Consider the following 18,021-nt stretch of genomic DNA (forward strand, 5'->3'; position numbering starts at 1 on the left):
TATATTGTCATCTTATTTTCTTTTGTCTCCTTAGGTATTTAAGAAGTTTCATTGAATAGTTTCAAGATGTTAGACTGGACCTACGCTGGCGTGGACTACAATATTCCTGGAAATGGGGGGCGTGACTGTTTGAAGTTCCTCAGTGGATTTCAGCGTGTTGTGGAAAGTATTTTTGCAATGGTGATTTCAATAAAGTTTATAACTCGTGGATATAGGAATATTGTCATACCAAAACAATTGCCCAACTGGATTGAACGAACTTCAATAATAAAAAGACTTTTGCTCATCACACATTGTTTAGTATTTGGTATTGAACTGGGATTTAAGTTGGCTACCCAGCAAATGATCTGGGTGCTAAACCCTTGTCATATTATTACTATCGTGCAGGTAAGCCATATTTCTTTGTTCTGATGTTTGCTACTATTGTTATTATTGTTGTTATAAATGTTAGCATCAAAACCATACTTAGCATGTTTAATCATCATAGTCTTTGACAATTGGTATTGTCATTTTACACAGTTATCATTATTGTTAATGTCATCATAATCATGGCTAACATTACCATTTTGATCACTGTGTTGATGTGTGTGCACACACTTATGTGTGTATAGTGTGTTTACACACTTATGTGTGTATAGTGTGTTTACACACACACACACAATGAGAGGAATGGAAATTAACAGTTCAGTTCATGCTACATATGTTTCTATAGCATGGCATTTTATTTATAATTTATGTGTAATGTCATAGAAAAATGCCAACCATTTCACCTGGCGTCTGACTGTTATTAGAATAAGAATCTGCTGCACATAGATCCAGATCACAAAATCACAGGAGAAAACACTTTTGTTATGTTAATAGTAGGATGAGTTGAAAAGTACAGATTGATATATTCACACACAGAGAAAGTATGTGTGTGTGTGTGTTGGGGAACACTAAAACTGCATGATATAAATAGTCACCAAATAGTTCTCAAATAATCAAAGCTTAAATTCCAACTTCTTCCTTCACAGCAGGTGGCTCCTGTGTAGGAAGTTGATTATAAGAATGATCTTCATTGAGTGAGTATGGAAGTAAAAGAAGCAGATAACAAAAATAGGCAAATTTGTGTATTTACATGGAATTCTGATAAACAAAAGGAATGATGTTTCTTTTGTTTATTTCTATTCCATGTAGATGCATGCATTACACTTGCATTTGCTTATCTTCCTTTTTCACTTATATATCTTCAAAACTAAGACTGAAAGAATATTTGCTTTTCTCTTTTTATCCTCATCTAATGAAACTCACTCTGACTTAACCTCACAGAATTGGTAAATTTCTTCAGCTTTATCCTGTTGTTTCCTCCTACTGTTATACGAAGCTAATAAATGTTTTTATGCAGTAACAACCAACATGTCATTGTTGTTGTTGTCATTGCTATGGTTATGCTCCTCCTCCTCTCTATATATTCATTTTCCATGCTGGCATGGGTTAGATCAGTGCTTCCCAAGCTATCTGATGTGGTGTACTGGCGGGTTTTTTTTCTCTATGTGCCAGGGACCAGTAATATTTCTTAGTAATATTAATTTACACTGGAAACAATATATATAATGAATATAATAAAAGTTGACATTTTTTTTCTTATCTTATATTTATTTTGTAAACAAATAACACAGGAGTGGCTGTGTGGTAAGTAGCTTGCTAAACAACCACATGGTTCTGGGTTCAGTCCCACTGTGTGGCATCTTGGGCAAGTGTCTTCTGCTATAGCCTCGGGCCGACCAATGCCTTGTGAGTGGATTTGGTAGACGGAAACTGAAAGAAGCCTGTTGTATATATGTATATGTATATATATATATATATATATATATGTATGTATGTGTGTGTTTGTGTGTCTGTGTTTGTCCCCCTAGCATTGCTTGACAACCGATGCTGGTGTGTTTACGTCCCCGTCACCTAGCGGTTCGGCAAAAGAGACCGATAGAATAAGTACTGGGCTTACAAAAAATAAGTCCCGGGGTCGATTTGCTTGACTAAAGACGGTGCTCCAGCATGGCCGCAGTCAAATGACTGAAACTAGTAAAAAGAGAAAAAAGAGAGAGTAAAGAGTATGATGGAAGAAAGAGATTTATTATGAAAGGATGATGTTAAGGGGAAAATAATGGAGAAAAGAAAAGAATGATTGGGTGGTGGTCATTGTTGGATGTGTTGGATAGTTGGTTCTTATTGGGCTTACACAATTTTATTGTAGAAAATGAGCATTAAGAGAGAGACCAACAGGCCGTGTAATAGTTGGGAAAGATGTAGTGTTAATAGGATTAGAGAGAGAGAGAGAGTAATAAGGGTGGTTGGATGGGAGTGCAAATAGAAGATGCTGTGCTACCCCATATTGTATATGCTTAGGTAGGGTGTATGTATGAAAGAGAGATAAGGGGATGGTGGAGGTAGTGGAAAGAGTGTTTTTATTATGAGTGGTATGGCACTATGAGTAGAAGAGATGATGGTAAGATGAAAGGGCATAGAAAAGGTGTGATGGGATGGAGATCATCATCATCGTTTAACGTCCGTTTTCCGCACTAGCACGGGTTGGACGGTTCGACCGGGGTCTGGGAAGCCAGGGGCTGCACCAGGCTCCAGTCTGATCTGGCAGAGTTTCTACAGCTGGATGCCCTTCCTAACGCCAACCACACCGTGAGTGTAGTGGGTGCTTTTTATGAGCCACCTGCACAGGTGCCAGGGGGTCCGGCATCGGCCATGATCAGTTGGAGCTTTTAACGTGCCACCGGCACAGAAGCCAGTCAAGGCGGCGCTGGCATCGTCTACATTCAGATGGGATGAAGATTGATATATACAAACAATATTAAACAAAAATACAATCATAATATACAATTTTAGAGCATAAAAAAGTAGCTGTGATGTCTGCTGATTGGAGGTTTTTCTGAATTGGAGAGATATTGAATACCCTACGACTCAATGGTTTATATGTTTCTTTGGTCTGTAGGAGCTGTATGTTTTGCTTAAACCCAACTAAACACTGACAGAGCAGACCTCAATCAAAGGTGTTTTAGCTGTGCACATTGTGGTTTTTTTTTGGTTTTTTTTTGTCATTGTCTGATTTAACCAAAATCGAAGTCGATCAACATCAATGGAAATTGCAGCTGTGATACCAGTGCCGGTGACAAGTAAGCGAACCATCCGATCGTGGCCGTTGCCAGCGCCGCCCTGACTGGCCTCCGTGCCGGTGGCACATAAAAAGCACCATCCGTTCGTGGCCATTGCCAGCCTCGCCTGGCCCCCGTGCGGTGGCACGTAAAAAGCACCATCCGTCCGTGGCCGTTTGCCAGCCCTGTCTGGCACCTGTGCGGGTGACACGTAAAAAGCACCCACTACACTCACGGAGTGGTTGGCGTTAGGAAGGGCATCCAGCCGTAGAAACATTGCCAGATCTGACTGGAGCCTGGTACAGCCTCCTGACTTCCCAGATCCCGGTCGAACCATCCAACCCATGCTAGCATGGAAAGCGGACGCTAAATGATGATGATGAATGACTGTGATTTGATGGTGATCTAGTGACTGCTTAGTGGCTCTCATGTTGGTGTAACCAAGAACTGGTTAGTTTAGTGGTCCTTGTTATTTTTCTGTTCTGGAATTTTTGTTTAGTCAGCATATGCAGAAGTAGCCATTATGTTGGTATGGACATGTGATGAAAATCGATAGTGAGTGATAAGTTAAAAAGTGTTTGGAGTGATCACCATTGATGGCAATGTTATGCCTCCATTCATCTTCCCACATGGCCTCAGACTCAACATGGAGGCCTACATCAAGTGTCTGGAGGAGGTAGTGCTGCCCTGGGTAAAGAGAGTGGCTGCTGGAAGACCCTATGTTTGGCAACAAGACTCTGCACCATACCATACAAGCAGGAGAACCCAGTCATGGCTGTCAGACAATTTCTGCGACCACATCATCCCCTAACATCTGGCCACCTAACTCCCCAGACTGCAACCCCCTTGATTATTATGTGTGGGGCACAGTTGAGCGAGAGACCAACAAAACTCCTTTTTACACCAAACATGAACTGAAAGCAAAGATTATGGCAGCATTCACCAACTTAAATAAATAGACCATCCAGAAGAGCTGTGGGAGATTGCAAAGTTGTCTGGAGGCCATGGTTGAAGCCAATGGCGATTTTATTGAGTAAGTTTGCTCTTTAGTATTTCAAGATGGTTTTATGTAATTTTGGTGAATATATCTGTTAAAATGAGTTGTCAGTGTTATTTTCATTTTTGCATAATTTAAATGACAATTTATTCACTGCACCCTGTATATACATCTACACATACATAGACACATGTACTCTTAACTGTAGATCTGGCGAGATAGTTGAATTGCTTGAACGGAGGTGGGTTGATATATGCTGCATTCAAGAAGTGAGGTGGAGAGGAGGTTCTGCTAGGTTCCTCACAGGCAAAGGACAGAGGTACAAGATTTTCTGGGCTGGGAATACTGACGGAGTCGGGGGTGTGGGCATGCTTATCGCCGAAAAATGGGTAGATAAGGTAATCGAGGTAGTCAGAGTAAGTGACAGAATAATTAAGATTAGATTAGTGCTCCATCATAGTTTAGCAACTATTATATCGGCCTATGCCCCTCAGCCAGGGCTACCTGATGGACAGAAAGACTGTTTTTATGACACCCTACTGCAGACCACATCATTGACGAACGACAGGGACCTTCTCTTTGTGGCTGGTGACTTCAATGGGCATGTTGGACGATGTGCTGGGGGCTTCCATGGCGTGCATGGAGGCTACGGTTATGGTTCCTGCAACGAGGAGGGAACCAGGCTGCTGGAGTTCTGCGATGCGAATAGTCTTATGATTTGCAACACTAACTTCAGGAAACCGACAAGCCACCTGGTGGCATACTAGCCAAATCGACTACATCCTTGCCAGAAAAAGGGAAAGATGGCTGCTTATAAATGCCAAAACCTTCCCAGGTGAAGAATGCACCCCACAACATAGACTGGTAGTTAGTGACTTTAGGATCAGGACTAAGAGGGCGACTAGAAGACGACCAACATGGAGAAGAAGGGTCTGGAAGCTTAAAGACCCTGCGAATGGACAGAGATTTAGAGATATGTTATTTGAAGCCTTAGACGAAATGGAAGGGAGTATAGCTACGCATGGGGTAGAAGACAACTGGACGCTTCTGAGGGACAACCTGCTGAAAGCCGCTGACCAGATCTGTGGCTGGTGCAAAGTCCCCTTAAGACCCAAAATAACGTGGTGGTGGAACAATATTGTTGACAGGGCTATTAGACAAAGAAACAGGCTTGGAAGGCCTGGAAGAACGGTGGTAGCAGGGAAGTGTATCAGTCTGCCAGAAGGGAAGCCAGGAGACAGGTCTATCTAGCCAGAGGGGAGGCAGATAAGGAAAAATTTGCCAATGTCCTGCGTCGTGAGGATGAAAGACTTGAGGTATTTCGTGTTGCAAGACAGTGTGTGAGAGAGAATCGTGACGTGGTAGGAGAGAAATGTGTTCGCAAGGATGACGGTTCACTTGCGCTTAATGAGGATGCAAAGAGAGAGGCTTGGAGACGCCACTATGATAGGTTGCTGAATGAAGAAAATGAATGGGATAAAGAGAGTCTGCCGAATGTCGACCCAACAGAGGGACCAGCAATCCGAGTTAACAGTTCCTTAGTAGATAAGGCAATTAGAAGCATGAAAACAGGGAAAGCCCCAGGCCCATCAGGAATTACTGCAGAGATGCTCAAAATATCTGGTGGTGTCGGCTATAGCTTAGTCACCCGTATAGTTAACCAGGTGATACACGAGGGGGTCATACCCAATGACTGGTGTAGCAGCATAATAGTCAACTGCTACAAAGGTAAAGGCGACGCCCTAGAGACAAATAACTACAGGCGCATCAAGCTGCTGGATCAGGTAATGAAGGTTACGGAGAGGGTTATAGCCCAACTAATTAGAGAGAGAGTTAGCTTAGATGATATGCAGTTTGGATTCGTGCCAGGGAAAAGTACTACTGATGCTATATTCCTGGTAAGACAGCTGTAGGAGAAATACCTAGCCAAAGATAAGCCCTTGTACCTGGCTTTTGTTGACTTGGAGAAAGCCTTTGACAGGGTCCCCCGATCCCTTATCTGGTGGTCAATGAGGAAACTAGGGATAGATGAATGGTTGGTGAGAGCTGTGCAAGCCATGTACAGAGACGCTGCTAGTAAGGTGAGGGTTGGCAACGAGTACAGTGAAGAATTCCGGGTAGAGGTTGGGGTCCACCAAGGTTCAGTCCTCAGTCCCCTCCTATTTATCATAGTCCTCCAGGCAATAACGGAGGAATTCAAGACAGGTTGCCCCTGGGAGCTCCTCTATGCTGATGACCTTGCTCTAATTGCTGAGTCACTATCAGAACTGGAGGAGAAGTTTCAGGTGTGGAAACAAGGATTAGAATCGAAGGGCCTTAGAATCAACCTAGCCAAAACCAAAGTCCTAATAAGTAGGAAGGTAGATCAATCACAAACGCCTTCAGGTAGATGGCCCTGCTCGATCTGTAAAAAAGGTGTAGGTAGAAACTCTATAAGATGCACCAAGTGTAAGCTATGGACACATAAGAGGTGCAGCAATGTCAAAGGAAGGCTAACTAGGAAAATAGTTTTTGTCTGTGGCAAATGCTCAGGAGCAATAAACACTGGAAATGTGCAGAGACCAACTTCTGCCACGTTCCAGGGAGACAAACTAGAAGTAGTTGATAGCTTCCGCTACCTAGGAGACCAAGTCAGTAGCGGGGGTGGGTGTGCTGAAAGTGTAACTGCTAGAGTAAGAATAGCCTGGGCAAAGTTTAGAGAGCTCTTACCCCTGCTGGTGACAAAAGGCCTCTCGCTCAGAGTAAAAGGCAGACTGTATGATGCATGTGTACGTACAGCCATGCTACATGGTAGTGAAACATGGGCCGTGACTGCTGAGGATATGCGTAAGCTCGCAAGAAATGAAGCCAGTATGCTCCGATGGATGTGTAATGTCAGTGTTCATAATCGTCAGAGTGTAAGTTCCTTGAGAGAAAAGTTGAACCTAAGAAGCGTCAGTTGGGGTGTGCAAGAGAGACGGCTGCGCTGGTATGGTCATGTGACGAGAAAGGCTGAAGATAGTTGTGTGCAAAAGTGCTACACCCTAGCAGTTGAGGGAACCTGTGGAAGAGGTAGACCCAGGAAAACCTGGGACGAGGTGGTGAAGCACGACCTTCGAACTTTAGGTCTCACTAAGGAAATGTCTAGAGACCGAGACCTATGGAAGTATGCTGTGCGTGAGAAGACCCGGCAAGACTAGTCAGGCCATAACCCGTGGCCCCTTCCTGGGACGTAGTCAGTCCTCCTGTGCATACCTTCCTTCTTGTGACACTTATGAAGACCTGTTGAGGCAAGTGAAAATCAAATCAAAACAAATCAAAATAGATGAACATCAGTGGAATTGTATTCTTTGTGGTACCAGTGCCGGTGGCACACAAGAAAACCACCCAAACATGGCCGTAGCCAGTACCGCATCAACTGGCCTCCGTGCTGTGGGCACAACAAACACCATCCGATCATGGCCGTTCGCCAGCCTCATCTGGCACCTGTGTCGGTGGCACATAAAGACACCATCCGAAGACCTGGCGACATAGTCAGTCCACCTGTGCATACCTTCCCTCTTATGACACTTGTGAAGACCTGTTGAGGCAAGTGTGTGACACTTGTGAAGACCTGTTGAGGCAGAGGCAAGTGTGTGACACTTGTGGAGACCTGTTGAGGCAAGTGTGTGACACGTGTGACACTTGTGAAGACCTGTTGAGGCAAGTGAAAATCAAAACAAATCAAAATAGATGAACATCAATGGAATTTGTATCTTTGTGGTACCAGTGCTGGTGGCACACAAGAAAATCATCCGAACGTGGCCGTAGCCAGTACCGCATAGACTGGCCTCCGTGCTTTGGGGATGTAACAAACACCATCCGATCGTGGCCGTCCGCCAGCCTCATCTGGCACCTGTGTCGGTGGCACATAAAAACACCATCCGAGCATGGCCGTCTGCCAGCCTCGTCTGGCACCTGTGTCGGTGGCACATAAAAACACCATCCGAGCGTGGCCGTTCGCCAGCCTCGTCTGGCACCTGTGTCGGTGGCACATAAAATCACCCACTACACTCTCGGAGTGGTTGGCGTTAGGAAAGGCATCCAGCTGTAGAAACACTGCCAGATCTGACTGGCCTGGTGCAGCCTTCGGGCTCCCCAGACCCCAGTTGAACCGTCCAACCCATGCTAGCATGGAAAACGGACGCTAAATGATGATGATGATGATGATGATATATATATATATATGCATATACAATTGCAGTATGGAAGATGTTTTTAAGTCATTTAAGAACATGCAAAAACTGTTAGTTTCACTTCAACATTTAAATTTAATTTCTCAAAATATTTTCATTGCTTTGAAACCATGACCTGTTCACTGACAAAACTTTGTGCTGCATCTGAGAAAGTAGCAGTTATTTCATGATATATTTGTGTGTGTGTGTGTGTGTGTGTGTGTGTGTGTATGAATGTATGTATGAATGAATGAATGATTTAAGGACTGTGTCAAGTCCTCATTAAAGGCCTGTGATATGCAGGACACTGACTGGGAGAACAATGCCTGTCATCGCCACAGATGGAGGAGGCAGGTTAAGATCGACACTTTTGAGAGAGCATGTATCCAGCATGAAGAACTTAAGTGAGCTGCGTGAAAGCGCACGGCTCGTATAGTGAATGGGGAAAGCTTGGTCTGCAATGTTTGCAGTCGTGTATGCTTGTCAAGAGCAGGGCTCATTAGCCACCAACGGAGCCACAAATGCAAAATATAAGTTAGTCCTAGAGCGCACAATGTTCCTGAAGGTCGGCAATGGTCTTCCTCGGTCACGAGTGGACGGCCATCATGTATGCATGCATGTATGCATGCATGTATGTATGTATGTATGTATGTATGTATGTATGTATGTATGTATGTATGTATGTATGTACGTACGTATGTATGTACGTATGTATGTATGTACGTATGTATGTACGTATGTACGGACGGACGGACGGATGGATGTACATGCGTATGCATACATATACGCATGTACGTTTTTATGTATGTATTTACTATATGTGTGTAGATGTGTCTGCATATATATATACACACACACACACACGAGTGAGTGGACAAACAAAAGAAGGGCACTCAACAAATTTATTGGGAGTTATATATTTTGATCTTTATATATATAATGAATTATTCATTGTTCACTGAATTAGTTGATGAGACATTTGCAAATCAATGGATTATGGTGACATACACTTGAACAACATATATGTTATTCTTTAAGTGTTCTAAGTCAATTATCCAAACTGTTCTTAGTCAAAGTAAGTAGTTATATATCACACAGCCTTCTCTTTGACATATCCAATAAAAGGGCACTCATGGGTCAGGAGAAGTTTGATTTTTGAGTGTTTCTTCTTCAAGGAGTTTTACTGCATGTCTGTGGCACCTCGTGCAAGTGTCTTCTACTATGTAGCCCCAGTCCAACCAATTCCTTATGAGTAGAATTGGTTGACAGAAACTGTATAGAAAAACTCTAACAATTCTCTGGTCAGTCTGAGGCTAAAGTAGAAGACACATGCTCAAGGTGCCATGCAATGGGACTGAATGGAGAACCATGCAGCCACATGTGTGTGTGTATGTGCATGCACACCCACACACGCATGCACACACAATGGGCTTCTTTCAATTTCCATCTATTAGTGGTTGGCATTTGGAAGGACATCTAGCTGTAAAAAAACCTTGCCAAAACTGACCTTCTCTGTGCTTGTGCCACATAAAAAGCACTAAGTTGTGTGGTTGGTGTTAGGAAGGGGATCCGGCTGTAAAAATCCTGCCAAAACAGACACAGAGGTCTGGTGCAGGCTTTTGCATAGCTGGATCCTGTCAAACCATCCTACCCATGCCAGCATGGAAGGTGGACGTTAAATGACGATGATGATGATGAAATCCACTTACAAGGCTTTGGTCAGCCTGGGTCTGTAGTATGGGCCTGCAGGATGAATTCAACATTCTGATCATATCTGATTGTTGAGAATGCTTCTTTCTCTAAGCCGTGAACGGCATGTTTCCACTAGAGGCCTTCAGTTTTTCTTCTAGCCTTCAGCACAAAGAAACTGGTCACATTCAAAAAGTTGATAATCTCTGACTTACTATGATTGGCAGTTAGAACCATATCCACAGTGTATCTTTTCCTGCCATATTAATGTTCCTGATATGTCTGAAGGAGAAATTTGGTGTATATTGCACAACATTGTTAGGTCATCTTCCATTTATGGTTTGTTGAAAACAGGTACATTGAACTTCTATACATATTGTGTGGTAAGTAGGTTGCTTACCTACCACATGGTTCCGGGTTCAGTCCCACTGCGTGGCACCTTGGGCAAGTGTCTTCTACTATATCTTCGGGCCGACCAAAGCCTTGTGAGTGGATTTGGTAGACGGAAACTGAAAGAAGCCCGTCGTATATATATATATATATATATATATGTGTGTGTGTGTGCGTGTATGTTTGTGTTTGTCTCCCTAGCATTGCTTGACAACCGATGCTGGTGTGTTTATGTCCCCGTCACTTAGCGGTTTGGCAAAAGAGACCAATAGAATAAGTACTGGGCTTACAAAGAATAAAGTCCCGGGGTCGAGTTGCTCGATTAAAGGTGGTGCTCCAGCATGGCCGCAGTCAAATGACTGAAACAAGTAAAAGAGTAAAGAGTATATATATATATAACTATGTATGTGTGTGTGTACAAATATATATATATATATATATATATGGAAATTGCAGCTGTGGTACCAGTGCCGGTGACAAGTAAGCAAACCATCCGATCGTGGCCGTTGCCAGTGCCGCCCCGACTGGCCTCTGTGCCGGTGGCACGTAAAAGCACCATCCGTTCGTGGCCGTTGCCAGCCTCGCCTGGCCCCCGTGCCGGTGGCACGTAAAAAGCACCATCTGTCCGTGGTCGTTTGCCAGCTCCGTCTGGCACCTGTGCGGGTGGCACGTAAAAAGCACCCACTACACTCACGGAGTGGTTGGCGTTAGGAAGGGCATTCAGCCGTAGAAACACTGCCAGATCAGACTGGGGCCTGGTGCAGCCGCTGGCTTCCCAGACCCCAGTTGAACCGTCCAACCCATGCTAGCATGGAAAGCGGACACTAAATGATGATGATGATGATGATGAGGATGATGAATGATAGATAAATCTATTGGCATTAACCTACTTATTAAGAGAATGACTGATATTAAGCCCGCTTTGCATATTTCATTTAAAAAATAAAAATGTTTCGATGATGACCTGGATTTGTTGTATGCTTGCCAAAAATTATGATTAAAACTGTTGAGAGGGAAGAAAGAAAGACTGCAAATGCATTATAGTTATTAGTTTCACTCTTTACTCTTTACTCTTTTTGTGTTCAGTTAAGTAAATACCAATCTTATCATTTGTGTTAAAGCTGCAAGCTGGAAGAATTGTTAGCACACTGGGCAAAATGCTTGGCATCATTTCCTCTGTCTTCACGTTCTGAGTTCAAAAGTCCCCAGGGCTGGCTTTGCCTTTTGTCTCCTTTTGAATACCATTTGAACAAGGGGGTCAATTTAACCAACTTAGCCCCTCCTTCAAACCTGCTGGTATTGTGGAAAACATGAAATCGGTATTATCATCTGTGTCTTTTGGTGATGGTCACATAGATTAGGTAGGTAAGTAACCACTCTGGATAAGTTTGGTCTTTGTTACAGAAGTGGAATGCAATCTAATATTGGTTGAGCAGCTTGCTGGTTGGATTGGTTTCTGGAAAGTTGACTGGAGGTACAGCCAGGGCTGGTGCCTACACGAGGCAGATTAGGCAATTGCCTAATGGTAAAAATCTAGTGGCACCATTCAAATTCCAAACAACATACACAGAGAGGGGTAGGGGTAGGGTAGGAGATGAGAGCGTCATGTGGAAGAATGGACATATCTCTACAAATGTTGGCAGCTGATAGATTTATTTGGTGACATAAATCATAACTTTTTGACATTTTTCAACTGGAGTAAAAGGAGTGATGACTGGAGAAAATAAATTGGAGAAGAGGGTAAGCATTTTATCTGGGAGAAAGAACTGTACATTGTAGGAATGGAATGTGGAGAGGGTCACACAGAGTAGGAGTGGCAGAAGGAACTGCCTAGGGCTAGATCTTTGAAAATACATTGTAGGAATGAAAGAACAGGGCCTACATTGTGCAGTTGGGAGAAAACTGCTCACTGTAGGGCTGAGAAAAGGAGACACACATTGTAGGGCTGGCCTAGGGTCACCAAATACTTTGGCACCATCTGTGGGAGCATCTTGGATAGAAAGATGGGCTGTCTGTAACAGTATGTTTTTCTTTCAATAAACAAAATCTTCAAGAGGTGAGCCAGGCTAATGATTCCCTCCAAGTTATAGGATTTCATGCCAGCAGCATTGGTGAAATAAGAAAAGAAAGTCACTTGTTGGAACCTGTTTTCTGAAAGAAGAGAGCAAAAGAATTTCAAATGCTAACACAAATTCTATTCTTTATTCTTTATTCTTTTACTTGTTTCAGTCATTTGACTGCGGCCATGCTGGAGCACCGCCATTAATCGAGCAAATCGACCCCGGGACTTATTCTTTTGTAAGCCCAGTACTTATTCTGTCGGTCTCTTTTGCCGAACTGCTAAGTGACGGGGACATAAACACACCAGCATCGGTTGTCAAGCAATACTAGGGGGACAAACACATACACACACACGCTTATATATATATACATATATACGACGGGCTTCTTTCAGTTTCCGTCTACCAAATCCACTCACAAGGCTTTGGTCGGCCCGAGGCTATAGCAGAAACACTTGCCCAAGATGCCACGCAGTGGGACTGAACCTGGAACCATATGGTTGGTAATCAAGCTACTTACCACACAGCCACTCCTGTGCCTATATTTCTATTAGTATCAAAAAGGTTTCAGCTACTCGTTAAAAAAGAACAGAAAGAAGTCTTGGTGGTGAATTATATTTATTAAAGTTAAAATAAAATATTTTGGCTGTTGAAAATAAAAAATTGCAATAAATTTATAAAATACAACAGAAGAGAATTAGCTGCAATCATCATCATCATCATCATCGTTTAACGTCCGTTCTCCATGCTAGCATGGGTTGGACGGTTCGACCGGGGATCTGGGAAGCCAGAAGGCTGCACCAGGCTCCGGTCTTATCTGGCAATGTTTCTACAGCTGGATGCCCTTCCTAACGCCAACCACTCCGTGAGTGTAGTGGGTGCTTTTTACGTGCCACCTGCATTGGTGCCAGGCGAGGCTGGCATCGGCCACGGTCGGATTGGTGCATTTTATGGAAGCCAGTGGAGGCGGCACTGGCTTCGACTACGATTCGGATGGTGCTTTTTACGTGCCACCAACACGGAAGCCAGTCGAGGCGGCGCTGGCATCGGCCAGAATTCGGATGGTGCATTTTATGGAAGCCAGTCGAGGTGGCACTGGCTTCGGCTAGAGTGAAATTAGGCGTTCATATCTGGTTGCTAAAAATAATTGTAACAAAATGTATGGTATGATAAGAACTGTTAAATGAGAATTGGGTAACTGAACACCATTAAGTTGGTGGCTAGTAGTAAGGTATAAGCTGACCAGAGATAAGGTTGTTGTAAAATATATAATACATTCAAAAGACTTGTGACTGACTACTTGCAAATTGTGGAGATAGTTAGGCAGACAGGACTAACATGAAAATAAAAACAAGATAGAAAAGTAAAGACAGCAAATGTTGGCATTGATATCTTAGTGATAAAGTTGAAATAATCATTATGTTCATGTTTATTACCTGAAATAAAGGTAATAATTTTGTTTGTTATCATTGATTTCTTCAATTTTAAAATCCAGGATAGTTAAGTATCATCATCATCTCTTACTCTTTACTCTTTTACTTGTTTCAGTCATTTTGACTGCGGCCATGCTGGAGCACCGCCTTTTTTAATCGAGCAACTCGACCCCGGGACTTATTCTTTTGTAAGTCCAGTACTTATTCTATCGGTCTCTTTTGCCGAACCGCTAAGTAACGGGGACATAAACACACCAGCATCGGTTGTCAAACAATGCTAGGGGGACAAACACAGACACACAAACACACCCATGCTGGCTGTGTGGTAAGTAGCTTGCTAACCAACCACATGGTTCCGGGTTCAATCCCACTGCGTGGCATCTTGGGCAAGTGTCTTCTGCTATAGCCCCGGGCCGACCAATGCCTTGTGAGTGGATTTGCTAGACGGAAACTGAAAGAAGCCTGTCGTATATGTGTATATATATATATGTATGTGTGTGTGTTTGTATGTCTGTGTTTGTCCCCCTAGCATTGCTTGACAACCGATGCTGGTGTGTTTACGTCCCCGTCACTTAGCAGTTCGGCAAAAGAGACCGATAGAATAAGTACTGGGCTTACAAAGAAAGTCCCAGGGTTGATTTGCTCGACTAAAGGTGGTGCTCCAGCATGGCCGCAGTCAAAATGCCTGAAACAAGTAAAAGAGTATATTTACAACGGGCTTCTTTCATTGGTCAGCCCAGGGTTATAGCAGAAGACACTTGCCCAAGATGCCACGCAGTGGGACTGAACCCGGAACCATGTGGTTGGTTAGCAAGCTACTTACCACACAGCCACTCCTGCACCTATAAATAAATCTGTCTATTTATCTAGTAATTTATCAATATTTCTATCTATATCTCTCTGTATATCTGTCTCTCTATCTGACTATCTGTACTTTTATATATTTTTATGTCAGGCAATAAGCAACTAAAAATATTTTTAAATAAATAAATAAATTGAAGTGAAAACTTATTCCATTGTTACTATGGAATAATAGTTAAACCGATGCATCTGCATGGCCTGAATACATGATTTGGTTTCAGTTCCTTGTTAAAACAATTTCACACCACTCGTAGTATTTCGAATGCTCTTCAGAAAAGCTTCAACACTCTAGCATCCATTATGTTGCTCTCAATAAATTTGAGAGGCTAAATAACTAATGTAACCATTGAGTCAAAGTAAGCTGTTAGCAAGTTGTCTACAACCTAGTTTAACTTACCAGCTGTAGTTATTTTACATGATACTAGTGCCATTGAGAAAGACATAAATGGCAAACATTTTCATATCTCTCTTTTTAATTTTTAAACAAAGGCCTATTTATATATAAAAAAAAATCAATATTTCGTGTTATTTCTAAAACTTCTGGTCACAAAGTATATACATACATACATACAGTGTATGCATTTGATTTAGCTTTTCTCAAGATTTTTACTCTTGGGGAAACTTGTGAAATACATTTCATACTACAGGAACCCCTACATAAAACTCATACATATTTAATAATCTTTCCTTTCTTTTCCATAGAATTTAATTTCCTAAAAGATTGAAATATAAAACTGTCTATGAAAGGTTTAGGGAATTTCATCTAAGCAAACTACTTTATTCCGACTTCCCCTATAATTCTCCATTAAGAGGTCATTTTCCCTGTAGGATCACCTTACTATATATGTACACTAGGGTTTCTCTTTAGGGAACATGCCATATGTTTCTTATTAAAATTACAAATATAGTATATGTACTTGCTCCGGCAGTACATATGTTAAAATTGGAATGATACAGAGAAGATTAGCTTGGCCCCTGGGCATGGACGACATCCAAGTTCATGAAGTGTTCCATATTTTTCTATAGGTGCAGGCATGGCAATGTGGTAAGAAGCTTGCTTTTCAACCACATGGTTCTGGGTTCAGTCCCATTGTGTGGCACGTTGGGCAAGTATCTTCTGCTATAGCTTTGGGGCTACTGAAGCCTTGTGAGTGGATAAGGTTGATGGAAACTGAAAGAAGCCTGTCAAATATATATATACATTCAAAAATGAGGGTGAAAAAATTAGATATTTATTTAATAATACCCCTATTTTAACACCAAGCGACCTAGCACCATAAATCAGGGAGACAATACATATTTATCCGTAAATATAAGAGAGTTAACGTTACATAGGTTAACTCTAGTGCTAGAAATAGCTCCTCCAGTATAATTGCCAACGATACCTCCACATAGAAATAGCACTACTCTCAACGTAAGGAAAGTGAAATACAACTAAAAAGTGGATTAATGTTGTACAATTGTTTCTTTATCAACATAATATGCAAATTATACTCACATATTCGTCTATAAATCTTCAGCAACATTTGTCATCGATGCAATTTATCAGACACACACAGGCGACGATTACCCATGCAGTCTGATTGATTACATTCAGGGTTGTAGTTACAAATTCCCCACCGAAAGCAAATGCTAAGACTTAGGGGAAGCGAATACCGCATGTAATATTTACTGCAGCGTATCAAATTCATAAATTCAAAAATGAGGGTGAAAAAATTAGATATTAATTTAATAATACCCCTATTTTAACACCAAGCGACCTAGCACCATAATATATATATAGGTGTGTGTGTGTGTCTGTGTTTGTACCTCCACCACCGCTTGGCAGCTTGTGCTGGTGTGTTTATATCCCCGTAACTTAGTAGTTTGGCCAAAGGGATCAATAAAATAAGTACCTAGCTTTAAAAAAAGATACTGGGGTTGATTTATTCAACTAAAAATTCTCCAAGGTGGTGCCCCAGCATGGCCATACTCTAATGACTGAAACAAGTAAAAGATAAAAGCTAAGTTAAACTCACACAAAAGTGACTGGAAAATGCATTTGCATGTAATTCTTGGAACCCTTGGGCTGCGTATCCCCATCCTCCTCAGAAAACCTACTCACAAAATGTATACATGCATGGTAAGGTATATAACAGAAATATAGTGGACCAACAACAATCTATTATTGTAAACTCAGATAAAAATGACTGCCAAAGCCAATCCCTCTGAAATTTTAATAAAGTACCAGATTAGATAAATTCAATAGTGTATAAAGGATTGTGGGTCAGGCCAAAACAATGCAAAGTAAATCACAAGAAAACAAATATATGAATTAATGTAGACTTACCTTGTATTCAATATTTTGGGGTTATGACCCCATTTTCAAATATTTTTAACCCTTTTATTACCAACCCGGCCAAAACCGGCTCTGGCTCTGTAGTATTAATGTCTTGCTTTCATAGGTTTTTCATTAAAATCTTCCACCAAACCTTAGTCGCAATTTATGTTCCTAACACTAGCTTAATGGTAACTAAGTTATTTTACTAAATTCCTTATTATATTTAAAATAATTGAAAGAAACACAGAGCATCTCAAAATAAATACAGTAACGAAAGGGTTAATAGTTAGTGTTAATATATTTAATGCAGAAAGCATTTAAAAGTTAACTAGAAATAATTATCTGATGGGGTAAAAATATTAGTTAATTATCTGACTAACTTCAATTAGTACTACACCAGTGAGCTGGCAGAATTGTTACTATGTCTGATAAGATGTTTATTACTGTTTCTTTTGGCTCTTCACATACTGAGTTCAAATTCTGCCATGACTCCTTTGCCTTTCATTCTTTTGGGGTCAATAGAATGTGTTCCAGTTGAGCCCTGTGGTCAATGCAATTGACTAACATCCTTCCTCTGACATTGTCAAAATCTGAAATTGTTATTTTAATTAGTACAAATGTCCAAATGTCTTTTCGTTTTTGGATTTTGTTTGCAAGATTCTTTATATGAGTTCGTGTGTTGAAGCATATTCTGTTGTGTCTGGGGAGGGTCATTATCCTTTAGTACCTTATTATTTAACACACTCACCGGTAAAATTTCCACTTATTTCTTTTTTTTTTTTGGTGGGGGGAGCATCTATATGGTCACTCATTTTGCTAGTAATAGCAGCTAAAATCTCTTGAGTGACATTGAGCCATCATCAAACAGGAAGGACACATTGAACAATATAGTCTTAAGTATACAAAAAGGCAAGATTGTCATTCAGGATGGATTG

The 18,021-nt window shown here is 41.7% G+C and overlaps 1 protein-coding gene and 1 non-coding gene across 6 annotated transcripts in view; both read left to right on the forward strand.

Moving 5' to 3' along the window:
- LOC115213053 (transmembrane protein 164) overlaps window positions 1–18,021 on the forward strand; it is a 102,171-nt gene that overhangs the window by 45,172 nt on the left and 38,978 nt on the right. For all 5 annotated transcript variants that reach the window (XM_036500640.1, XM_029781963.2, XM_036500646.1 and 2 more), the window contains one exon: window positions 35–387. In XM_036500640.1, coding sequence (XP_036356533.1) covers window positions 67–387 — 321 coding nt within the window. In that variant the 5' untranslated portion in view covers window positions 35–66. The remainder of the gene's footprint in view (window positions 1–34; window positions 388–18,021) is intronic.
- Window positions 15,680–15,786, forward strand: LOC115220475. Its single transcript, XR_003882542.1, has one exon. It is a non-coding gene; the product is annotated as a U6 spliceosomal RNA (small nuclear RNA).

The sequence above is a fragment of the Octopus sinensis genome, linkage group LG1 (assembly GCF_006345805.1).
Source record: "Octopus sinensis linkage group LG1, ASM634580v1, whole genome shotgun sequence".
NCBI classification, from domain to species: Eukaryota; Metazoa; Mollusca; class Cephalopoda; order Octopoda; family Octopodidae; genus Octopus; species Octopus sinensis.